This window comes from Coenobita brevimanus, chromosome 67 (genome assembly GCF_032717465.1).
Source record: "Coenobita brevimanus isolate Jiangsu-jjx chromosome 67, ASM3271746v2, whole genome shotgun sequence".
Classification (NCBI taxonomy): Eukaryota; Metazoa; Arthropoda; class Malacostraca; order Decapoda; family Coenobitidae; genus Coenobita; species Coenobita brevimanus.
In genome coordinates this window covers 18,647,384-18,674,183 of record NC_137020.1, presented here as the reverse complement: position 1 = coordinate 18,674,183, position 26,800 = coordinate 18,647,384, and the positions used below count along the sequence as shown (strand labels likewise).

The 26,800-nt window shown below is 41.8% G+C and overlaps 2 protein-coding genes across 2 annotated transcripts in view; one reads left to right on the top strand and one right to left on the bottom strand.

Annotated features, from left to right (window-relative positions):
• The window catches only part of LOC145405517 (ammonium transporter Rh type B-like), a 76,010-nt gene extending 70,075 nt beyond the window's left edge, over nucleotides 1–5,935 (top strand). The window contains exons 11-12 of the mRNA XM_080276861.1: nucleotides 826–992; nucleotides 5,512–5,935. Of these exons, the coding sequence (XP_080132987.1) occupies nucleotides 826–980 (155 nt within the window). The 3' untranslated portion in view covers nucleotides 981–992; nucleotides 5,512–5,935. The remainder of the gene's footprint in view (nucleotides 1–825; nucleotides 993–5,511) is intronic.
• Nucleotides 5,936–13,940: 8,005 nt separating this feature from the next.
• LOC145405577 (zinc finger MYM-type protein 1-like) lies at nucleotides 13,941–26,536 on the bottom strand. Its single transcript, XM_080276904.1, has 3 exons — nucleotides 26,374–26,536; nucleotides 15,815–15,916; nucleotides 13,941–15,271 (listed from the first exon to the last, which is right to left on the bottom strand). Exons 1-3 carry the CDS (start codon nucleotides 26,534–26,536, stop codon nucleotides 13,941–13,943), a joined length of 1,596 nt encoding a protein of 531 aa, XP_080133030.1.
• Nucleotides 26,537–26,800: the final 264 nt, after the last annotated feature.

Genomic DNA, 26,800 nt, shown 5'->3' with positions numbered 1-26,800 from the left:
ACACCCAGTGTAGTTGACTTTGTGGGCTAAAAGGGAGCCGTTTGGCTTGCCACTTTGTGTTCAGACTCCTAAAGCTAGGACTACATCGACTGAGTGGATGATGCACGTCCCTACTTCTGGCTGAAAAGAAGTCATAGCCAAAGATTCACATCGAACAAGAAGCTGTTGTTGGTAGTTCGAATCATTTTTTGAACGCTTGAGTCATTGTCAAGTATTCCCTGCGTAGGTTGTCAGAGCTTTGAATCACTTCCTTGACACCAGGCAACAGGTCTTCCTTCAGTGTGAAACTCTGACTAAGACTTTCCCCTCCCCACCCAGGAAAGGCTAACAGGGTGAGCAGGAACCATGGCTCTCTTTTGTAGTCGCCAAAAGAACTGTCAACACCCCAAGCTCGGTGTAACTGGAGTTGAGCGATAGTTTTCTGGATGTTTCGGTGTGCCTGGTAATTTTGATTCACTAAAAATCAGGCAGCTTACATTTTGTTACTTTAGTGAGTGACATGAGATTGCTGGAAGAGGTTGAACAATGCGTTGTAGTATTTCAGTGCTGTATTTTGTTTCAATATGTTTTTCATGACTGAAAATGCTACAGGGTGGCCTAGGAGGAATAGGCAAGACTTCGGGACCTGATATACGAAGATATTATAATAAAAATATATATTGCGAATATAACTGCTTTGTGGGCAATGGATGTCAAGCGCAAGTGCAGGTATTTCAAAATTTAGGCCAACAGTTCCATCACCGCATTACATCAACCATCCATTATGTATCTTTCATCTTATTCTCCCTTAGCCAGTACTAACCATCCCTCTCTCCCTTGCCCCAGGCGCTCTGCTCCGCCTGCGTCCTTTCGCCATCCTGAGGACTGAGGAACTTTACGAGGACGCCAAGTACTGGGTCATGGAGGAGGGTGAGGACGAGGAGGAGGTCCACAAGGGCAGCGCCACACTCCCTATGGCTGACAACGGCACCTCCAAGTAAACACATTCGCAAGTAAACACATTCCCAAGTTAACAAATTCGTAGGTATGACGTAGGTATAACGCATGAACGTTATACTGTAAACATATTCCCAAGTTAATATTCAGATTTAACAGTTTGTAAGTCAGCATATAAATGCAGTGTATTCACCAGTAAACACTTAAACAATTAAACAATACAATCGCATGTTAATACATTTCCAAGTCACCATATCTACATGTCATCACAATTGCAGGTCAGCACAAGTACAACAGTACAGCACATCTCAAAACGAGACTGAAAGTATGTCCAGGACTTTCGTTATTTTTTAAATTAACAAGTTACGATTGACGATTGATTAATTACTTAATTCTCGTGCACCTGGGAGGCTTAGTACATCTTCATTAGCGGTTTATGTTACATGCTTCACATTCATATCTTGTGTTATTTATTTATGCCATTTTAAAAACAACATAGTATGCATAAATAAATTCAAAACATAAGACTTAATGTACTATATGCAGTGACAAATTAGTAATGTGATGCCCTAAAAGCACAATCTCTGTACAACAGAATGAATGACTGATTAGTCAATAAGTTGTTCATTTACATAGCAATATTTACACGAGTCCAAACTGGGTTCCCTCCTTAGCAGCCACAAGTATGGAAAAGCTTAAAAAAAAAACATAACCTAAAGCTTTCAAAATTATAAGGTATACAAAGATCACAAATACAGGTCACTTACATAAAAAATCAAAAGTCCTTTCGATCACAGCCACATGAACATGAAAGATACTTTACTCAGTCCACCGTGTCAGCACAGGAAGCTTCACACCACAAACATAAACAAATAAACTAAAATTAATAACCTCCCATCAGTAAACAGAATGCCTTAAGAACATCCCTTCTCCTACACCCAGCACTACACATTACAGACATATACAAAAACTTATAGCCAACTCAGCCATCCAAAACCATAGCGCCCTTCATGAACTCTCACCAAATATTTATTCTTTAAAATCATTCTTCCCATATGCACACCCCCTTGTGGCCATCACCCTTCTAGGCTCCAGTGTCGCCAAACAAACAGCCCACCATGCCATAACTGCAGTACACCCACACACACCATAGCACACTTACCTCATGCACATTACTTTCTTAGTACAGTCTTTCAATATAATCTCTACAAAGATCTCTGGAAGTGCGTGGCAGAGGTGACCGTCACTGATGTGAAGAAGTTAAACGAAGGAATGAAATACTACAAATGCCCTGCCATTAGTACATGGGCATATATGGGTAACTTTTTTTATAAGGATAACTTGTGCTATAATTTTCTCTGATGTCAATAATCACATATCATTATCACTCACCTTACTGATCAAACTGTTGAATCACATACTACTAAAACTGTTAACCATAGTTGGCTAAGACAATCTTGAACGGATGCGCGCCAGTATAGATGATACACTTGCTTTACTAATGATAATCCTACATTAGGTGCGATTTAATCAGTGGAAAATGTTAGGAATTGTAATGAAGATATTACCGACAGGGGTATATTAAAAATTCTTTATTTGTATGAATGCAGGGATATGCCGATGGGGAGGGAGGAGGGGAATCCACACCCACTAATTTCATAGCTGGTCAAGTGCTAGACAAGAAATAACTAGATAAATAAATAAAATACATAAATAGATAAAAGTAGACTACTGCTTATCTTTAACAATTTATCAGATTTGAATACATGATGTCTTAAACTGTTTATATTGAAAACCTCGCGAGTTTATGAAGGTACAGTTTCTACTTTGTAACATTTCTGCATACCCGGAGTTGATGACAAATGATCTGTCCTCCTGTCCAATCTTGAGCTCTTGTCATATACTGGTTGTAGGCTGTGTAAGTTAGTCTACTAATTTGTGAAGACTAGTGAGCCGATATGCTAATGAAGAATATATTTCCTGATAGGCCGCATTTTTGTCGCTGGAATTTTAGTAACACTTTTTTCTTATGGGGTTTATTCTGCACATTACACCTCAGTGTTCAGTATCCACTTGTGTGTTATTGATGTAATTATATCGATATTCAAATTATACGAGTAACATACAAGTGACGTTAGGGTGTAATATCCAAGCTACTTGGGACAGAAAGAGGTACAGTACAACGAAGCCTCCTGCGCCATCCAGAATACGGTCCTGCCAGCCGTGTCCTTGCTGGCACTGGAAATATCGTACCACTTCTTTCTTTGAGTTATCTTACATATTACACCAAATTTCACTACGATGAATTTTCTAAGATATTCTGGTTACCACCAGACTATTGATTCGGCGTAAGAAACATTTCGAAATAGATGGGTTAGATATAGCCGCCATTACCGCTTCATTACTCCTTAAGTGAAAATACTTATCTGATAGTGACCTACTCCAAAGCTTGAAAAAAATAAAAAATAAATAAAAAGTTATGTTTCACTGCGAAACGCCATCCCTAAGTGGAATGAAATCTTTTGGTTACAACAATAATAATAATAATATTGAAACTAGTGCAGGCAAGCACAATACAGACAGATAAACACCAAATATTAGTACATTATTACAACACACACACGTCGAATTTTGACCTTACTCCACAATCTTGACCTCTGAATGGTTGTTCTCAAAATCTAATTTCTTCATCCTTGTTTTAACCTGAACCTTTTCACCAAGTTTGTTCTAAATCGGATAAAAACTGCTTAAGTTAACCTTGCCATGTCACCTTGACCCCTGACCCATTAAAGATAATAATAATAATAATAATAATAGTTCAACCAGTTGGCTGACCCACAACCCTTCCTCCAAAGTTGGTCGAAATCAGATAAAAAAAAATATCATACTTTTTCAGATACTAACACACACGGGTCGAATTTTGTCCTTGCAGAGACCTTATCGGGCTTTTCTGAAAATAGACTAATTTCGTTTTTGCCTCACCCTCAACCTTTCTTCCAGGTTTGGCTAAATCGAATTAAAATTGTTTAAGTTTACCCAGTTGTGTTACCCCTTGGCTGACCCTCAACTCTTTTGCTAAGTTTAGGTAATTTTTAAAGTTATCTAAGAGTAATAATAGTAATAATACACTACTGCTCGGCCCCTCACGTGCGAACCAACATATAGTTCCCTGGCTTAAGTAGTTAAATAGTCAGTAACAAAGTGGGATATATATATTCTGTAACTGAGGACCTTTCTGTTTATTACTGTAGGATCAGATGATTTTATTTTTACGAGAACACTGTAGTAGTGAGGGGATTACGAAGGCAGTGTACAACCTTTCCAGTTCAGAAAATCTCTCTTCAGCTGAATTATTGAACGCTGGAAGGACCAAATTCATATAAATTTGATTATTCGAGTTCCTGAAGTCTCCGAAAACTTGAATAAATTCATCTGGAAAGTGCAAGAGTTAGATGTACATACTGTTTAATTATAATATGTAAAATAAAGCTACTATGACAAAGGGAATACTGCCCGAAATACTTACGTAGTACACGGGCTGACCCAGAGGCCATCTTGCTGGGGAGGGGGGAGGGGGAGGTTCAGAAATTAACTAGTACAGAAATATCAAAAGAAAGGCTATTGACAATCAAATATTGTATACGCTAAAGCAGTATGCCCGTCTGTGTGTTGTAGCTACCTATATACCGCCTCACCTTAAGAGAAAAACGATGTAATGAAAAATGGTATTGTTTTGTCCACATGGCTACTCAGAAGGCATTTTACTATTATTATTATTATTAATTATTATTATTATTATTATTATTATTATTACTGCTACTAATACTATCAATATTATTGTTATTATTATTATTATTATTATTATTATTATTATTATTATTCGATGCATATTTTAACTGGTAATTCCGTTTCACTCACATTTTTGTTTTTCATATGCATTATGTATCTACGAGTATAAGTCAATCAGCAGGTATGTTCACTCAGTATTGCTGGGAAGCCATTTTCCTTCTTTCCTCCACCCCACACCCCCGTCCACCACCTCTTCCCCCGCTGGATCCGTTAATGGAAAAAGTTAAGAATATTTAAGAATCAACTGTGAATTATGTAAGAAAAATGTATATTTTTAAAGGTATTTTTGAAGTAAATCACGTGTATTGTTCATTAACCCCATTAATCTGGTAAAGAATTTCTTATTGTTATCGCAACCTTCAGACGATTTTGTTCTGCTCACATGAAAAATATATATATATATATATATATATATATATATATATATATATATATATATATATATATATATATATATATATATTCCCTCGTTAACTCCCTATCATGAAATCTCCCCATATGCAAATAAAATCGGCTGAAGGTACAAAAATTGTGTCAACGGATTAAATGGAAAAGGGTAAGCAGCTCGTAGGCTACTAACGGCTACTTTTATGCGGCAACTTCAGTGTGTGTGTGTGTGTGTGTGTGTGTGTGTGTGTGTGTGTGTGTGTGTGTGTGTGTGTGTGTGTGTGTGTTCAAGTATACTGTATGTAATGCTGATGTCTCTCTCTTTCTCACCATTTGTAGAGAAGGCATTGTGTTGGGTCGTCTGCTGGCGTAACATCCACAGGTAGCCAAGTCAGCCACAGGGCACTGGCCAGAGCAGGGCCTCCAAGTCTCACTCCAACTCTACCTCACTAAAATATAAAAAGCTAATTGGCGCCTAAGCGTTGGGGTGGAATCATATGAAGTACAGCCAAACGATAATCTGCACTCAAAATAAAAACATATCTCAATACTACGAACCTGAAGTAAGTTACACTATTCTCGCTTCAGCTACTAGACACTGGATGTCCGTCAGGGAAACTAAAAACATAACTATGAATTGAAACGGATTGATTTTGCACAAAAATTTTATCTTAGAGGCCTTGCTTCAGCTCCACAGAACATAATATATTATCTGGTCACTATGCCGACCTAAGCGTTGCCCAATACTTCCCAGAGATTTCACTGATGCATACCTAAAGAAAGCTAAAAGTCATACCTAAGTCTTTTCCATTAACTGACCATTAATTTTCCAATTTACAAAGCATAACTGAATTTATTAAACTTCTATTACTCATGCTTTTATACAATGCACAAGGTTTTGCCAACTGTACAAACGATAATTGAATATATGAGGTTATAACACGTGCACTCATGAGCCACAGTTCCTGTTCCCTGTCCAATCCTACCCTTGCTTGGAAGGAGTCGGGGCCAGGGGTGCTCACCGAACGAAGACTTGTTTGTGGTTCAGTTTTTCTAGACTGCCTGAGTAACGGTGTCATTAAGAAACTGTTCCTCGTGCAGTCTAGCAAACCTTGGTACCACCATCTAATGGCCTACATACAGTATGTAAGTGCTGTAAACAGTATAGTGCCAGCTACCACCTTAACATCAGGCAAACGTGTCTTCGTTCCGTGTGACACACTGGCTAAGACTTCCTATCAGCCAGGAGTTGAACTGGAAGATGAGCAGAATCTATGACTCGCCAGTGTATTAAAATATAAGCTGTCAAAAGGTTAGATAAACTAACAAAGGGTAAATGTCGGAGGTCGTACTTAACAGAGCAATGACGTGTAAATTGAAAAATGTGTATTGTACTTTGACAACATGATAGCCTGTAGCTGAAAACAATCACTCTGGGACAAATTAAAAGCTTTTTTTAGCTGATACCACAGTACATTCTACAATCTGCGAAGTGTCACATTCACTAGTGTATATACAACTCTAAGGAAATTTTTTTAAGATTTAATTTTCAGGTTAACCACAAGCAAATAATATTATCTGTAGGCTTCCCCTTGTCTGAATATATTATATCACCTGCCTTTAGCCTCAACAATATAGAGAAGGCTTTATTTCAATTTTTTTTGTTCTGCATCTCTTACGTCTTGAAAAACAAATGAATGCGACTCTGCTGCCACCTTGGTTTAACATATACGAGTATATTATTAACTAAATGAAATGCCTATATAAAATCGTAAATGGTTGTTAATCCAAGGACCAAATTTGGTAAACAGATGTTGGTGCCAAGATATATATTGCCTTGTATTAATACTCCAAAACCAAACTCTATGTCTGTGTGTGATAGATCATATTTCAGAATATTTTTGTATATGAACTTAAGAGTTTTAGTCAAACTGCTAATCATCATCGTCATCATCATCGTCGAAGGAAAGGTCGAGATGATGATGATGATGAAAAGATGTTTTATTAATATGTTTAAGTATGTTAGTGATACGTGTGTATAGCTTACCTCTAAGTGCACACTTATTGTTTTACTTACTTTGTCACCTTTTTACTACATATGTAAGTCAGGATATTAATCATAGGTTGAATAACTGTAAGCCACAAAAAATAAAAGTAAACATATTATCCGTTTTTCCTCTGTGCCTTATCACTGTTCCAGCAAGCTAGCGAAAACACTGATATACTTACGTAGACAGGTGGTACATCACAGCACCAAAACATAATTTTCTTGGAAACTAATAAACCTACACCGAATCTACGTAGATTTTTGGAAAGCTTGTAAAAAACAGAGTGTTATTACCTAAATAACTTTTCTCAGATTTCGTCACACTACAACTGAAAAATAAAGCCGAGGAATGCCAACTGGAACACCAAAACTGAGTTATATTAGTAACCATTAGAGGAAAGGAACATCATGCACGTCGTTGGAAAGCCTATGGAAAATTAATAGGTATTATTTGAATAGTTTTGTCAAAATTTCAAATCGTTTATTATTATCAGGCAAGTGGGATGCCATAGTTCTTTCAGCTATAACATTAGCAAGCTTGCTCGTTTGGACACGTTTCATATTGTCAAGTGTGGACGTATAAAACTTTATCAACGACACGATCATGAGGAGCAGGTAACGTTGGATTAGGAGAGCCCTTTGACTACTCTAATTTATCTCAAAGGAATAAAATCATCTGGTGTTCACGAAACGAAAAAAAAAAAAATCGTAAGTGCAATGATAACAGTGATAAGTTAGTTTACTGTAGATAATCTTCAGTCTCTTTATTTCACTGATTTCTTTAACTGAATATAATTACCATCAGTTAGCCTTACAAGCCGGTAGGCGACGATGGCCAGCTCTATGCGGACCAAGCTTTCTCAGTGACTGGAAGTGAATTTCGGTATGAAAAATCATTTTATAACCACTCTCAACCCTGCATGTAGATAGTGTTGCCTGCGGCCGTAAGTAAAATTCGGGACCAAAACTGAGTCCTGTAAGAAGGTACTCCTGGACAATATTCCATCCGAGATTCATTGCCCTAGGTGAGTAACTTTCGGAGCCTTAGCCTTTCGAGAGAGACTGATTTGAGCAATTTTCATATTTTTTGCAACTGACGACCTTAGAACCCTAACCTAGCGGATATAGGTCATGGATGTACGAAGCACACTTATAGTACTCATTAACGTCTATAAGCATGCAAAATTTCATCCGATTCCATCCACTCACTGTTGAGATAGAGGGCTTGAAATTCATGGAATGGCCCTCCCGAGGCACAAATTATAGGTGGCACTGCCAGCGACCAGATGTGAATTTCGACACCAGAATTCATTTCTATATGGAGGTACTCCAGTGCAACATTCCGCCAAAGAATCATGACCCTGGCTTCATAATCTTTGAAGCCATAGCATTTCGCACGAGCAAGGTCATAATTTTAACATTTTTCATATTTTCTGCTCCTGATGACCTTTGATCCCTGACCTGGCGAACATAGGTCATGCATGTACGAAGCACACATATAACAATCATTAATATTTATAAGCATTCAGTTTCATTCAATTCCATCTACCCACTGTGGAGCTCGGGATCTTGAAATTCGTGGAATGGCCCACCAGAGGCACAACATTTAGATGGTGCTGCCAGTGACTGGAAGTGTTTCGACATTAAATGTCATTTTTGTATGGAGGTACTCCAGTGCAACATTCCACCCAAGAATCATGGCCCTGGCTTAATAATCTTTGCAGCCTTTGCATTTCGCGTGAGCACAGTTGTGATTTTAGCTTCAAATTCGATGACCTTTGACCCCTGACCTGGTTAATGTAGCCCATAGGTGTATAATAGAAAGTTGTAATACTAATTAATGTCTAAGCATGCAAAGTTTCATTCAGTTCCATCGAGCCGCTGGGGAACTAGGGGGGCATTTTTGAAAATGGGTACCGGTTGCTAGGGACACAGGCGCATCTTCATGGGGTTGCCACTTGAAAACTAAAGGAGAGAGGAAAGTGGATGACACACTTCCAATAGTGAATGACCTCAGGATTACGCCTAAAGAAGTCAGAGTTTCCTACACCCATTAGTAATGCTTCTACAGCTCAAGACGTGAAAAGTAAAAAAAAAAAAAAAACGGTTTTTCGGCCGTTGCTAGGCAACGAGTTGTTGCCTAGCAGCCAAAACCTTGTGGACACAACTAGGTTATAGGCTGGTCATTGTGACCAAGTTTGGTAGGAATCAGTTAATTCTGAATGGTAGAAGTGCCTGGCACAATTAAACAAGAAAGACCAAAAGAAAGCAACCAAGTAAGAAAACACGACTAACAATAAGGGCAGCATGAGCTGGCCAACAATGACCTAAAGCCACGAATAGCGGAGGAAGGATTAACCCCTAGCATAGAAGAGGAGAGGCCACTCCAGCTAAGTGAAATCGTCTGACGGTAGCAATAATGAAATAAGTCGGTGGCGATATTGCTGTTGCCTAGTTAAGACACTTGTACCCATTGACTGCACAAAGGGTTCTTGGGACAGACAACCATTGTGGTTTATAGGGTCGTATGCTTAAACTCTGGATGAGTACCATGTTTTTAAAGCCAGGAAACCATTTGCAACACCGGGTGATAACTGTATAACCAACCCAAAAGTGCTCCCTACGTGTCAACAAGTAGGTTGGAGGAGGGTTAGTGTCTCTCCCTGTAATATGACTCAAACGGCCACCCTATATAGGATTATGGTGTCTGGCTATGAATAGATAGATAAACGGATGAGTGACGTCACTTCAACCTTCCCCTCAGTGTAGTGATGCCTGCAGGTGAATCAACACAGTGACATGCCAAATGGTTCCACTTAACCCATGAATCCATTTACTTCTCTCTCTCTCTCTCTCTCTCTCTCTCTCTCTCTCTCTCTCTCTCTAAGACTAGTCTACACAAGTTCAGAAGTATAGGCTTCTCGACCTCCTAGATGCCCGTACCAGTACTAACCTGAATGCAGCCCATACTGGCAGAAAAATCGTGTGTACGGAGCCATGAAATAGGAGGAGTTATGTAAACAAAAAGAGAGGTATGGTGATAAATAAATCTGGACGTTAATGTCGGCGTTATTACTGTATGCAGTTCCAGCTATTACAACATATACAAAATAAGCGATAACTTGTTATTCCATTCACCATGGCGGTCATGATAATGGCGTTCTTACTATGTCATGATGTGAAAGAAGCCTGCAACTTACCCTTTAGTGAAAACAGCAATGTAATTACCTATACAAAAGTAATAGGTACAACACTCGTCATTAATTAAATCATTACTGGACAATACCAAAGTCATCTTTACCTTAGAATACTCTATAGGGATTCACAAACTCCGAACTTCTCTCCGTTACTATTATCTCACTAAATAAGTGACTTTTTCTATTTTGATTTAAGTAACTATTCACTTGACTTCGCATCTACATTATATCACCTTCCTCCGTCAATGGTGGCAGTCAGTACGAAATTCAATATTTAGAAATACATGTTTTTTAAATCCGTCCGCCAATCTTCACTGTATTAACTGTTTACCCCCGGATGCGTTTTTTTTTTTCTTCCTCGTGTACACTTAGTCATCCACCCACATTAGCACATCATAGCCAGTTCTGTGAGAAATTATTCGGCAATATCCCGCCTTCGCTTGGGGATAGATGAAACAATTTGGCTAATCAAACCAAAAAATCACCAGAAAAGCCGTGTTTTGACACCAAACCAACATATGCCTAACCTAACGATAATCCACCATAATAGCTTATTTTGTTGGGGGGGGGATGACCAGATGACGGTGCGACTTTGCCGAGTCTTTTCTTGAGGCACTCGATCCGAAGTTGCCAACATGACTGGATGACCAATATACCAGGGACAAAAAAAATTACCGCCTGGACAGGGGATGCTCATTTTTTCTAGGTATCTTGTTGCTCAGGGCTACCGCTCATCACTGTGCGCAGCGCCAGTCCAAACCAGCCCTGTCTCTGAGGCAGAACTACTTTAGATCAGCTTTCAAAAGAACAGCCACGGGACGGGTCTGAATCGGTCTGGACAGTTTTAAATGCCTCACAAAAAACTTGGCTAATGTAGTAGTAGTAGTTGTTGTTCCCTAGGCAGTCTGGCCAAACAGCCCCGAGTCCCTAAGGAAGGCCATGACCGAGACCGGGATTTCCCACAGAACTCTCAAGGAGTGTATGTTGTGTTGTTGGTACAGGTGACTGTGTGTAATGCAGTCTTCCATAATGTGCTTAATAGTATGGGGTGCTGTGTTACATCCTGGACAGGCATCTGCGACGGAGTCATCCAGCCTCTTCTGGTAACTTAACAGGGCTGGATGATGCTCACATCTCAGCCTGGCCAGGTGGACTCTGTTCTCACGAGGGAGATGTGATTCAGAAGGGCGGATATCAGGAGGCCGTGCATGCAGCTGTGTGTTGTCTTTAAGTGAGTGAATGGAGTGGTGACTGATTTGAGTATGGATATGCTTCTGGAAGTTGGTCTGAGGTGGGCGAGGAGGAAGAGATGACAGTATTTGTGTATGATATCGTGTGCCGGGTGTTGTTCTGATGTTCCTTGGTGTGTGTGGATGTGCTGCCATGTAGTGTAGTGGATGCTGTGGGTTTGTGGAGGCTGCAGCAAGAATTTGGGCGCCTCTCATGTCTAGGTGATCCTTGACTTTGAGGACTTTGGTTTCTTGATGTAGGTGGTATGTGGATGTAGTAGCTGTGCAGTCTGTGATTATGTTTAGGGCCTTGTTCTGTATGGTTTATAGAGTGTTGTAGTGTGTTTTAGTGAGTTTAGGAGCCCAAGCAGGGCTTGCATAATTCATCACTGAACGTATATATTGTTAGTATACTGTGGTGGTAGTTTCTTTGTTGTGTCCGAATGTTGTATGGGCAAGTGATCTTAAGGTCTTGGTGTTAACTTATCTTGAATGTTTGTGATGTGTTGTTTAAATGACATTGATATGTAGTACCGGTAGTTACACCAAGGATTTTGGGTGTGTGTGTGTGGTAGTGGAGTGTTGTTTATGGTGAGGTGTGGAATGTGACTATGTTCTGCTGTCCAGTTTGTGAGAAGGGTTACTGCAGATTTGGCTGGGGCTATTTTGAGCCTCTTTGTGGTGAACCATTCGTGTAGTGTGTTGAGGTAAGGTTGGAGGATGTGTGCAGCTGTATTTGTGTGTTGGTGTGTACATGTAAATGTTACATCATCTGCATAGAAAGCCATGTGTATCTGTGGTGTGTGGGATGTGGGTATGTTGCGCATGCATAGGTCAAAGAGTGTAGGGGACAAAACAGATCCTTGAGGGATGCCATTTGTGAAGTTTCTGATGTTTGAAGACTGACCGGCAAATGTTACATGTGCACATCTGACTGCTAAGTAATTTGCTAACCATCTTTTTGTGTTATTGTGCATGCTTGTGTTGAGTATTTTGTTTGTTAGGTTGTGGCGGGGGATGGCATCAAAAGCTTTGCTGATGTCTAGTGTGACTAGGAATGTTCTGTGTGGTGGCGTAGCGGAGTTCATGCCATCAAAAACTCTTTGTGTAAGGTCTGTAAGAAGAGTGGTTGTGGAGTGTAATGGCCTAAAGCCATGTTGTGATTTTTTTATAGGCTTCAGGGCCTATATCTCGGGGGCAGTAGCCTATCCCAAGGCCCAGTAGTCCTCCTACACCTCTATATGTCACCATTTCGGCACTAACACCCACCATCCACATTGAATACATGCTTGGGCTGTCTCATACAGGACTGGTGTATTGGTATTAGCGGGGGTATTTTTACATGTTGCTGGGCAGTGCCGGTCCTAGCTTTTCTGAGGCCCTACGCTGGATCTTTGGAGGCCCCCCCCCCAACTCTTTGTTTGCATTTCTCCCCCTACCCTACATATACATCCCCCAAGTTATATCCCTATCCCGAGCAATGTAAAGTAAAAAACTTGTACTGCATAATCTTTTATTCTCTGAATAAAAATAAAATAATGATATCTTGAGTGAAACTATAATTTACATATAATCATTATTCAGATATATAAAAACAGAAATTGTCATTGCCAAATAACTCCATAGTGACAAAAAGGCTACGATTTTTTTTTTTTTTTTTTTTGTAATATTATGAATTAGGTTACTCCTATTAGAAAAGGAAAAAAATATAGCTAAAATGCCGAATAGTAACATATATGTTGGAACAAAAACACTGAAACAAAAACGTGTAACATCAGTAAAAATACCATTATAATCGGTAATAATTCTGAATTTTACACCAAAACTCTGTAGGCTCTCAAATATAAGTAATCATTATCCACAGAAAGTTTTAATATTCTAATGTTATACTATAAATAGCGATAATGAATATCATCATTATTAAACAAGGACGTTCTCCCTACGTTTAAGTGGGGTTGGTGGAGGATTAGTGCCCCTCCCTGTAAAACAATTAACTCTAAGCCCTTGGCCACCCCGTTTGGGATACATGGCGTCTGGCAATGAATGAATGAATGAATGAATATTAGCAATTAATTTACACTTTCACCCTCCTGCACTTTCTTGAGGCGAAGTCGTCTATTACATCATCATAGCTGAGATGCTTCCTAAGCTCTCTGTTGATGCTAATGACAGCAAGTCCACTCAGGCGTTCTTGACTCATCGTTGAACGCAAGTAGGTCTTGATTAGCTTCAATTTGGAGAAACCTCTTTCCGCGGAGGCTACAGTAACTGGAAGTGTCACAGCTACCCTAAGTGCTATCCACAGGTTGGGGTACATTCTTCCAGTTGTTTTTCGTGGATTAAAGACAGCATCTCCAGTGCTGTTGTCTGGAGTGGTACTGAAAGAAGGTTCTGAATTTCTTGTGCCAGTTCAAGTCCATTTATATCTGATTCACCATTGCAGCTCAAAGTCGTCTCTACTTTTGCACACTGACTTTTCAGTGATTCATGAGAAACTTTCTCTATATTATTGAACTTCAGCAGCACTCCAAATTTCTCCTGCACCTCATTGAGGGAATGGAATCTCACTTCTAATGAACCTAAAGCCGAGTCCACTACCACATTAAAAAATGAAATCTCAAGATTCTTGAGAGCATCGCCAACTGGCTCATCTGCACCTTCATAAGCAAAATGCCTTTTTGTGCTCCTGATCAGTTTTTGTTTCAGTTGTGGCTCAACATTCATATCTTCACACAACTCTTTGGCAGTGGTTTGTGCTCCAGCAAAACCAGATTCTCTGTAGAGTGCAAGGGAGGTCTTGGCTTTATTTATCAGATCAATTGCAACATCTAATTGCATGGAAGCTGACTGAAGCAGTTTGTTGACCTGGTTGACAATAGTTAAAATATCACACCAGACAACAGAACAAATCAAGAAGCGGTAGGATCCAACCTCCTCTGCTAAAGCCTGGGCTTCCACTTTGGCAACAGGATCAGACACATTCTCTCGAGCCTCTACAAGGGCATCTCTGATCCGAGTTGCCTGGTGTCTGACTGCATGGATGCTTTGCAATCTACTCTCCCATCTGGTGTCACTCCGAGACTTTACTATGAGATGTACATGTTTTCTGAGAACAGTCCATCTTTGTGTGGCAGCTGAAAAGAAAGTAAACAATTTCTGGAGATGCCCAAAAAATCCAATAGCATCCCTTGATACTTTTTCTGCATCTGCAATTACCAAGTTCAGTGTATGTGCCCCACATGGAACATACACTGCCCTGGGGTTTTTCTGAAGAAGTCGAGCTTGAACACCTTGTCTTTTCCCCTTCATATTTGCTCCATTATCGTAAGCTTGACCCCTGCAATCTTGAAAGGGTATATCAAGCTCCTTCAGTTTTTCCAGTATCACAGTAGACAAGTTTAATCCGGTTGTCTCCTCCACTACCACAAACTCAAGGAAATGCTCCTGGATTTCTGGCGTGTTCTCCAGATTCAAAGTCCTAACAATGATGGACATTTGCTCCTGGTGGCTAATATCTGGGTTGCAATCGAGTATGAGGGTGAAATATTTTGACTGGCGGATTTTTATAACAATGTCCTCCATCAATTTGTTGCTTATCTGGATCAGCTCGTTCTGGATATGCTTGCCTAGATAATGTGTGTGCTGTTATTTGTAATTCTTGCTAGATGTTGATCCATGACTGGGTCAAATTTGGCTAACAGTTCCATTTCTTTGAGGAAATTCCCGTTATTTGGCTCATACAGCTTGTCAGAGGATCCTCTAAAACCTAGATTTTTCTCTGCAAGTGACTGAATGATGCACACTAAGCGTGTGAGCACATTCCGCCACCTCTTTCTTTCTACCTCCATCATTGACATCTCTTGCTTGCCCAATTTCAACCTCAGTTGCAGCTCTTTCCAGATCACCATGGATTTTAAGTGGTCTGGACTGCACTCATGACTGAGAATCAGTACATTAATGTTTGACCAGTCATTTACACCTCCTTCTATGAATTTCATATTTTTAGTCTGAAACAACTTGCAGCAAAAACAAAATACGGAATTTGTATATTCTGAATTCATGAGCCAGCTTCTTGGAATTTTCTCACCATTAGGCATTTTTCTTAATAACAGACCATCGTGAAATGCTCTTCCACCTTTATTTTTTGGATATTTGTAATTTTCTCTTACCAATAAATGGTCCTCTGCGTACCATCTCAGTCCTGAAACTGTCTGTAATGGGAGATAGCCAAAATGCTGGATCAGTTGGTGGTGCTGTCTTCTCTGCTGATACTGCCGGAGAGGCAATGCAAATTGTTGAAACTGAGGGTGCTGTAGAAATGGTGGCTGTGGTCGAGTGAACTGCAATAGTGCTGGCTGGGGTCAAGGGAACTGCAGTAGTGCTGGCTGGGGTCAAGGGAACTGCAGTAGTGCTGGCTGGGGTCAAGGGAACTGCAGTAGTACTGGCTGGGGTCGAGGAAGCTGCAATAGTGCTGGTTGGGGTCGAGGGGGCTGCACAGGTGGTGGCGGGGTCAAGGGAACTGCAGAAGTGCTGGCTGGGGTCGAGGGTGTTGCAGTAGTGTTGGCTGGGGTCGAGGGTGTTGCAGTAGTGTTGGCTAGGGTCGAGGGTGTTGCAGTAGTGTTGGCTGGGGTCGAGGGTGTTGCAGTAGTGTTGGCTGGGGTCGAGGGTGTTGCAGTAGTGTTGGCTAGGGTCGAGGGTGTTGCAGTAGTGTTGGCTGGGGTCAAGGGAACTGCAGAAGTGCTGGCTGGGGTCGAGGGTGTTGCAGTAGTGTTGGCTGGGGTCGAGGGTGTTGCAGTAGTGTTGGCTAGGGTCGAGGGTGTTGCAGTAGTGTTGGCTGGGGTCGAGGGTGTTGCAGTAGTGTTGGCTGGGGTCGAGGGTGTTGCAGTAGTGTTGGCTGGGGTCGAGGGTGTTGCAGTAGTGTTGGCTAGGGTCGAGGGTGTTGCAGTAGTGTTGGCTGGGGTCGAGGGTGTTGCAGTAGTGTTGGCTGGGGTCGAGGGTGTTGCAGTAGTGTTGGCTAGGGTCGAGGGTGTTGCAGTAGTGTTGGCTGGGGTCGAGGGTGTTGCAGTAGTGTTGGCTGGGGTCGAGGGTGTTGCAGTAGTGTTGGCTGGGGTCGAGGGTGTTGCAGTAGTGTTGGCTGGGGTCGAGGGTGTTGCAGTAGTGTTGGCTGGGGTCGAGGGTGTTGCAGTAGTGTTGGCTGGGGTCGAGGGTGTTGCAGTAGTGTTGGCTGGGGTCGAGGGTGTTGCAGCAGTGTTGGCTAGGGTCGAGGGTGTTGCAGTAGTGTTGGCTGGGGTCGAGGGTGTTGCAGTAGTGTTGGCTGGGGTCGAGGGTGTTGCAGTAGTGTTGGCTGGGGTCGAGGGTGTTGCAGTAGTGTTGGCTAGGGTCGAGGGTGTTGCAGTAGTGTTGGCTGGGGTCGAGGGTGTTGCAGTAGTGTTGGCTGGGGTCGAGGGTGTTGCAATAGTGTTGGCTGGGGTCGAGGGTGTTGCAGTAGTGTTGGCTAGGGTCGAGGGTGTTGCGGTAGTGTTGGCTGGGGTCGAGGGTGTTGCAGTAGTGTTGGCTGGGGTCGAGGGTGTTGCAGTAGTGTTGGCTGGGGTCGAGGGTGTTGCAGTAGTGTTAACTGGGGTCGAGGGTGTTGCAGTAGTGTTAACTGGGGTCGAGGGTGTTGCAGTAGTGTTAACTGGGGTCGAGGGTGTTGCAGTAGTGCTAACTGGGGTCGAGGGTGTTGCAGTAGTGCTAGCTGGGGTCGAGGGAGCTGCAAAAGTGCTGGTTGGGGTCGAAGGGGCTGCAGTAGGGCTGCCTGGGGTCAAAAAGTCTGTTTCGGGAGTAGCTGCTTCCGTCTGGTTGGTACGAAGAAATTTCAGTAATGACCCTGGGCGAAATGAAACACTGATAACCCCTGGCGTGGCTCTTCAGAAGTTCAGTACACGATTTTATTTTTGAAGCAGTGCAGAATATAAATTGGATATATAAGCCTAAAAGTAAGCCAGTTTTAAATTTATATGCATAATACCACATTTCTCAATGTACTATCAAAGTATGGGAAGTATAGTGCACAACACATTTTGAAGTTTTCGTTTACACTAATTTTGATAATTAATACACTTTATTAAAATAATGGATTTATTTTCACTTGAGTAATATCCTCATAATAGAATATTAGTTTTCACCTAATGCTTCAAACTATACAAAAATACTTTTTGTTGTGAAATACTGAGGTCAATACACTTGCCACACCATAAACACATGTATAAGTGAATTAACGAATTTTTAAGTAATATATAGTTTCGCATGAAGAGGGGACAGCCACGGGAGCGTTGAATGGCATCGCTTTGTCTGGAAGAGAGGAGGCGAGGGATGAGGGAGGCCAAAGGGGTGACTAGGCTACATGTGATGCAATTAGTGACTTGGATATAGCAGTAATTTCTTAAACATATAATTTGTAACGTTGCGTTCTTACTATTGTAAATGGATGAGTATCGTTACCCACCGAAAACTTTAAATTACCCCCGACAGAGTGATTTACCCAATTGCCGATCCCTATGCGGTGCCACTAAGGCCTATGAAAAAAAAACTTAACGCCATAATGGACGAAAGTGAGCATCTGACGTTCCCGTTTTCGTACCATAATAAATTTGCTGTTCACGCCAGGCGATCGTCACCTGTTTATGGTGTAAAATAGTATAGTACTGGAATGTGACAGTAGGATAAACACAACCGGAGACCTCCCCCTCCCTTTCGTGTAACAAATTTAAATATTCATAACTACGATAACGGTTTTTCCATTTAAAAACAGTGAATAATTCCAGAAGAAAATTTTCTTTAGCAGGCTAAAATATATTAGAAATACAAGGCTGTTCATAAAATTTTACAAGACTAAACGTTTCCGTTAACGAATACGAGTAAACAAGAACTTCCAAGGTGGCATCGTGGCGAGTAAAATTGGAGTTAAGACATTAAATTATGCTTCCTAGTTTATTTCAGACTACCTGTGTACCTTCTTAGTAGATTTTTGAAACGGCAACTGTTTGAAAGTTTGTGTGTTAGCCAGCTCAGTGCTGTTGTTAGCACATTTGAGGGGAAGCCAGTAAGCTTCTCCCTCTAACCCAACAACATCCTTGTTACAATTCTTGCCTATGAAAAATCATGAAATAAATGACGTGTATGAAGTTTATATATAATATTATATTACAAGGCAGATATAACACATCAGAGTTGCGTCACTGTTGGTAAATGGTTAGGTTTGTATTTTTCACTAGCTTTAGTGTTTGCTTTTACAGTTGTTACAGAAACTGGTGATAAAACAGAAAATTTTTTCGTCAGTGCCAACAAGTATGTGCAGTCACTGAAGTTCTTTATTGAAAAATGTGCTTCGTTTTTGCACCAAAATAAATTGATAAGCTGATGTTGTTAGCCTAAAATAAGGTTACCAGAAATGAGTGAATTGGTTGATTAGGATGCTGGCTGAGATATTTACCTGTTTCAGTCAAGCACTCGGATTTGAGCACAGGTGTGTTGGCCTTAAAGCAAAATTTGCTGGTAAATGCAGATTATTTCATGAGAAAAAAAAAAACATCCTGAGGCATCTTTCCATCCCAAGAGCTTTTCTTGTAGATAACTACAGGCCTAAGGAAATGGCCTGTACCATGAATATATAATATAAAAGGTACTTAATTAGATAGAAATGGCAGTTACTGTAATGGAGAAGTAGATGGGTGTAGGAAAGACACAGAATACTGGTTAGGGTGGAACGGTTATACAAAAGCATGAAAGGTGCAGTTAAGCAATGACTGAAACAGGAAGCAATGAGATAAATATTTAGTGAGGAGACAAACATCAAGCATATGACCAGTTTAGGAGAAACCTAAGAAAACAGAACAGTAAACATTCTGAAAATGTATAAAACAGAACTGGAAGAAATTACTATAGAGGTGGAATGATTTATGGGAAAAGAGGAAAGCTTATCTACAAGACTGGGACAGAAAAAGAAATGCTGTACCATATAACTTAGGAAATCATTGCATACTGCTTGAAGGGAAAGGTAATAATGAATGTGAATATCAGAGTAGCTAGTCTAATTACTGAGCTAAACAGGATATTTTATGGCAATTGCTGAAACAGGGAAGGTGACAATAATATAGCCTAGGGGAAAAAAGAATATAGCTAGATATATAGACACTGAATGAACAACTGTTCTAGTACACACATCTGATAACCTATGTTTTCCAATATGGTCTGTTGGTCATGGCTGGATGACAGGTGTGGAAAGAAACTGCTGAAAAAAATGGAGGAGGTGTTACTGCATCCCTCTTGTGCAGGTGCTGCAATGACTGTGACCATTCAACCAGCTTTGTAAAAAGTAAATTAGTGTCCATGCTAAATATAAAGTCTCCAATAACTGTATTTACATCTTGCAATATAAATTTAGGAACACATGATCTAGTCTACTGCTGCATGAGTAGAGGTGCACATAGCCTGGATAAACTGCTGTATAATTCATGACTGGTGAGCTGGCCGGAAACAATATGCAAGTATACGAGGTATGCAATAATACATTCTCTTTGCTCATATGAATTCACACCTGGATAATCTCAGTAATTATTTCATGCAGATAACTGCAAAAGGAGGATAAATCATAATTCATTCCTGCCTGATCTATACAGTACATTGTATTTTGCTTGTAAATGCATGGTCTTTATGCATTCTGCCATCATTTGTTATCAATTCTAGCGCAAATATACTTATTTCCTACATAAAAATAACAGTTTAGAATGGGTTAGGGAAGTGTTTCGTTTATTAAACAGAAGAAACATTAAAAAATTGTGTTCTTTTAGTGCTCATGCAGCACACTCCCTCCTAATCTAGCATCTGTCGTGGCATTCAAACACCAGAACTGGGTTTTGCCAAGACTGACGGTCCAGATTTTTTATAGTAAGTATGACTGATGCTCAGGAACGTCTGACAACTGAACGTCGCCTTTGGACCACCTGAACTCTGGGTTTTTATATTATGGCCCATCTGTGACCTGTCAGGAACATTAACAATAAAGTTTAGCCAGTTTCGTCACTTACGATATTCTAAAAACAGTAGCCTACAATCGCATGATGAGTGGCAACGTAACATAAATTACTGACCTTTACTGTTAGCATGAGCTTCCTCTTGTAGTCTTTTCTTTGTTCGTTTTGTGAACCTGAGAGATGTTTACGTTTGGACGTCATGTTGCTGACTGAGGGCAACAGTCGGCAACAGCGACTCAGCTGATTTCCTGCAGTGCAGCACTAGGTATTGCCATCAGAATTTAATGTTAAATCCCACTAAACAAATTTGTAGTTACCACTGTTTTTTGTTACTCTAAAAAACTAATGTAGCCCAGTTTTTGCCTGCAATTATTCAGTTATTATTGTTTATACAATGTCCATGCACGTGGAATCAATTAGTCGATATAAGCAGCATTCTCGACGTACTTTTATTTTTTAATTTTTTGTCTGAATTTTTTTTTTTAATACACTTCCTGAGGACGGGAGGCCCCACCAGTGATCGGAGGCCCTACGCACTGAGCGTAGTGAGCGTATAGGAAGGACCGGCCCTGTCGCTGGGTCATCTGGTAGATCAGGAAAGTCTGCTTTTTATGAAATTCAAATCCTTAAACTGTCCCTTGCCCCAGTCGGGATTCGAACCTGAGTCCATCAAGACTGCAGGCCGCCTCTTTACTGATTCAGCCACCGCCAAGGGGGGTGTGAGTTGTAACTAGTTGTAGTACCAGTCGTTCAGTGACTTTAGAGGGGGTGCAGAGGAGTGTGATGGGGCGGTGTGAGGAAGGTAACGTGGGGTCTTTGTTAGGTTTAGGGATAGTGATGATAATGCCATGCTTGCAGATGATGGGTATTAAGTTGTGCGAGTAGCTCTAGTTTGATATGTTGGTGAGTGCTTGTATGCGTTGTGGCCCAGGGTGTTTAAGGTGAATGTTGCTTATGTTGTCTGGTCCACAGGCAGATGAGTGCTTAAGGCTGCTAATGATGTGCTTAGTCTGGCTATAAGTGAAAGGTGCGTAGTCTGGGTCTGTGGGGAACTGTCTCTTACGTCGGATGATACTATCGGTCGTCGCATTGGGGGTTTAGATGGCTGACGTGTGAAAAGTGATTGATGAGGGTGTTTGCTTGTTGTTTGTTTGAAGGTACGGTGACTGTTGTTGTGATGGCAGCGTGTGATTGTGTAGTGTTGCTGTCGGAGAGTGTGATTCTGTTTAGTGTTTTGTAGAGTTTATTTGTGTTTGTTTTGTGGTCAAGTGTTTGGAGATAATTACTCCAGTTTAGTGTTTGCTGTTCCGATATTTTATCGTTTTATTTGAGTGTTGAGTTCTTGTATTTGTTGTACGGTGTCTTGTTTATGGGGTGTTGGGTGTCGCAGTGTGTCCCGTTGACTGATGAGGCCTTGAATTTCTGATGTGAAGTTGGGATTGTGTCTCTTTCTGTTGCCTCTAGGGATGTCTTTTGTCTGCATTGTATATAAATGTATTGAAAGTGTGCACAGCGGTGTTGATGTTTGTGATGGATGTACTGTTTAGTGTTTTGAAATGTTGTTCTGTTTCAGTTGTGAAGGCCTCCCAGTTGGTTCTCTTATAATTAGTGTATGTGTGTCTGTGGCCAGCTGGGATGATTCTGGTTTTGGTAGTGATAATGATTGGGAGGTGATCAGATCCAGTGGTTTTGACCATTCTCCAGGATGTAGTGGGGGCGAAAATTGGGGGGCAGAAGGTGATGTCTGGGGATGATGGGAGGAAGAGGGTTTGGTGTGGGATATGGGTATGTTGATGGGGATTATTGAGTATGAAAAAATTATCTGTCTGGGATTGCAGTACCAGCCCTCTGTCTATGTCAGGGTTGTTGACATACCAGGCCAACGCCTTGGCTTTGAAATCACCACCCAAGATGATGTTGGGTATGTCAGTGATATGGTGTATTTGTGGAGAGTAACTGTGTTGACACAAGTCAAGAGTGAGAGCAGTGGAAATGAGTTATTTAAGAGGAGCCTGTGGAGTCACGTGGAGAGACAGGCTGACGAATGAGGATATAAAGGAGCGTTGTGGTGTGGATGTGGATGTGATAGGAATCGTTATAAGGAACACACTGAGGTGGTTTGGCCATGTGGAGAGGATGGAGGGTGAAAGACTGACGAAGAGAGTGTATGTGAGTGAGGTGGAGGGGGGAAGAGGGAGGGGGAGGCCGAGGATGAGATGGAGGGATGGGGTGGAGAGGTATATGAGAGAGGGGGGTGTGAGTTGGGAGCAGGGCAGTGAAATGGCGGGGGACAGGGCGACTTGGAGGCGAGTTGTTTGTGGCCACCCCAAACGGGATTGAGGCGTCTGGCAATAGATAGATAGATAGAACTGTGTAGTACTGTGGGGGACGACTGGGGGGGAATGTATGGGTTAGCGATTGTTATATGTGATTTGTTACCAGTGCGTATTTTAATTTATTGTATTTCTGTTGTGGTGTCATGTGGGGGGAGAAGTGACTTTATGTGTGCACTGGTATCTGAAAGTTGATGGATTTGTATACCAGGGTGATGAGTCCACCATCGACATGTCATAAAAATACCCTTGCTAATACCAATACACCAGTCCTGTATGAGACAGCCCTAGCATGTATTCAATATGGACGGTGGGTGTTAGCGCCGAAGTGGTGACATGTAGAGGTGTGAGGTACGTAGGAGGACTACTGGGCCTTGAAAGCAGGCTGTGAAGCCTATGCCCAGAGTCGGTCACATAAAAAAAAAAAAAAAAAAAAAAAAAAAAAAAAAACGTCGTCGGCCTGGTCATGTCGAATGGTGGCGAAGTTATGAAATGTTGGTGTTTTCTGTGTTCTGTATAGTTTTGTTTCTTGGCTATTGTAATACTCAGTGGTTACCATATAATCAAACGGGGCCGGGTGTTCTAGAGGGATACGGAGCTCTGACAAGATGGGACACGTAGTATTTACATCCATGCGTGGTAAGGATTTATTTTGCACATAATGCCACTCAGCAGCAAACAAGACCGATCACCCTCCCCTTTATTATCATGACTGAGTTATAGTCCCGGTTTCCTAAGCTTCACATGGAGCAAAAATGGATGACATACAGCTCAGTCCCTCATCTTCTCTCAGTAGGCTATCCGTAAGGGTTTCATTCTCTCGGGACCTATCGTGGAAATATCACATTTCCTCTCTTACATACGAGTAACCTCTTCCAGAAAACTGAGTGAGATATTGCTTCTTGGTGCCTCCTTTTACCCCCACACAGCTGTTGACTTTGCACAGGGGCCTCACTCGCCCTTGTGTGGAATACACCTCTCACGTGTGGGCCACGTAGTGTTTTTATTCTTGTTTGCAGTCTGTATTTAATAACTTCTAACGACTTTCAGAAACCGATCTAGCGGCTCTTAGTTTCCATGAATTGGCAACTCTAAAATAGCTGCCTCATAATTACATTATAATTATTAATTTTGTTAGTAGTAGTGAGACCTGGGCAATAAAGGAAGAGGATATTCGGAGGTGTAAGCGTACAGAAATGTCAGTGAGTAGCTGGATGTGCAGTGCATCCCCGACTGTGAGGCCTGGGGGGACCAGGTTTATGATGGAAGAGTTGAGAGGTAGGATGGGACTGGAGTGTACTGGTGTTATGATGAGGATAGGTAGACTGAAGTGGTTTGGGCATGTGGAGAGGATGAGGGATGATAACTGGGTGCAGAAAGTGAGAAGTGTCAATGTTGGGGGTAGGGTTGCGAAAGGCAGACCGAAAAAGACCTGGGACGAAATCACCGAGTGTGACCTCAGGGATAAGGGACTGATTTGGGAAGCTGCCAGGGATCAAGCAACATGGAGAGCCAAGAAGGTGACCAAGGCCGACGCATGCAAGCAAGTTGGAGCCTTCACAAACGAAACGAAACGAGTGAACCACACACCCATACTTTCAGGGGACAACAGTAGTTTTGTACTGAAAAAAAAAAAAAAAAAAAAAAAAAAATCAAGCAGTGACCTTGATTTGTTTTTATGATCTTGATCACAAAGAAGTGCTATGAAAAGAAAGTATAGCCGTAGCATTTTTTTTTACTACCGTTAATCTTCGTAGGTGGTGGTGTTGAGAATAATAATGCCTCAATTAATGTCATCATCTACACAAGACTGGCATGTGTGCAGCCATACACGCCAGAAACGTGATTGTCAATATGAAACAAGTCTCAGAGAGACTATATTCCACTTCGTTACAACCCGCAAACCTGTTTGTTAAAGTAAAGGGGATATAAATAAAGTTTCAAAAACAGAAAAGTGGTCATAATTCGGCCATCTTGGATTTTTTTTTTTTTTTTTTTTGAAAAGAGGGCCATCAAACTGCTATATGGCCCTACAATCATACAAAATATGAGAAAATTCCAATAAATGGTTTCTGAGATAGATAAATACAGCATGGAACGGAAGAACGGACGGACGGACATGACCTAAGATTCCACTTCGTGAGAAATGAAGTGGAATAGCAAAGCACCGGGTTGGAGTCGCTGCAATATCGGAGTGTAAACGCTGGACGGACCCCTAAGTCTCGTTTCCTCTTGTCCATCACGTGCTTGGAGCAAGTGTGGCCACATGCAAAGACACACACTCAGTTTTGGCCAAGCCCAAAGCTTTCCTTAGATAACCATACTCAACAGTCCAGTGTGCAGCAAAGGTTCCTATTTCAGTTCTAGGGTAGGGATAAGTATGAATTAGCTGTGGTCCAGGGGTCTTATACTATCTGGGTTAGCAGACTTTGTTGCATCATCGAATGTACAGTCCAGGTCCCTATATAAATAAGGGTGAGAGTTTCGTGTGGACTGGTAAGGTTTGTACTGTATGTGTTAGAGGACTTTGTAACACCATCGAATCTACATTTCAGGCCCCTGTTTCAGTAACGGTGAGAACAGGTGCGCCTTGGTTTGGGTTGTATTTGGCTGTGTAAGGAGATTCTATAGCACGATTGAACGTATAGTCGCGATCAAAAGAAAGGATCCAGGCCATGTCGATGCCGTGGCCAGGAAACCAAGAGTAGTCTGGTGTTCGGATACAGCTTTAAACCCCTCCCCTCTTCCTCCCTCCCTCCATTATCAACTACCACCACCTCCCTTGATAAGGTAGCTCACTCCTTTGCTTCGCGGTTTGAAACGCACACACACCCACACCCACACCCCCACCCTCACCCTCACCCTCACCCTCACACCCACACCCACACCCACACCCACACTCACACCCACACCCACACTCACACCCACACTCACACCCACACACACACTCACGCCCACACCCACACCCACCCACCCGCACACCCACATTCACACCCACACCCACACACACCCACACCCACAGACACACACACGCACGCACACACACACACGCACACACACCCACACATCCACACCCACACACACGCCCGCACATACCCCCCCCCCCCACACACACTCTCACACCCACACCCACACACTCTCACACCCACACCCACACACACTCTCACACCCACACCCACACACACTCTCACACCCACACCCACACACACCCACACCCACACCCACACCCACACACAGGGGTACTGCCTCGCAAACCACTCTGGGGGCGAGGTAATAATATTTGTAAGAGGAAGACATCAAATATAACATAGTTCGAGTGTACTGCAGTCAGGGTTATTATTATCATTATCGTCAATCTTACAGTATAACAGTGTTCATGCTTACCGAGGTCAGCCAGATTCCCTGTTTCCTCATGTCCCCTTATCCACTTGATGACTGTTGTCAGGGTCACTGCCAACTCCTGCGCTATCGCACGTGACGAAAGCCCCATGTCATGAAGGGCGATGATCTGAGCTCTCTTAAGTAATGCAGTTTGCTGCCTGTTCATGATGAATTGCAGAGGAGGAATGCCAGATTTAAACATTAGGTGTATACAACATCTCGGTCTACCTATGATTGGCTGACTGGAAACATTTTGCTGCTGCGTGATTGGCTGCCGCCACACTCAAGTCATTCAGTAGTTATCATATCAGTGATCATTTTCAGACTACTATACGACATAGGGTACTGGTCTTACATTTGGTCTTTCTCATTTTATAAGGAATTATATGGGCCAAAAAAGGACAGCAGGATTCACAACCACAACAAAAAA

Excerpts from the sequence above, each read along its gene's own strand:
- LOC145405577 (XM_080276904.1), bottom strand. The coding sequence starts at position 26,536 with ATGAACAGGCAGCAAACTGCATTACTTAAGAGAGCTCAGATCATCGCC. Across the intron at positions 15,917-26,373 it reads AGGGAATCTGGCTGACCTCG|TATCAGCAGAGAAGACAGCA; the intron begins GTAAGCATGAAC and ends CCTCTCCGGCAG. Across the intron at positions 15,272-15,814 it reads ACGCAGAGGACCATTTATTG|GCAAGCATATCCAGAACGAG; the intron begins GTAAGAGAAAAT and ends CACATTATCTAG.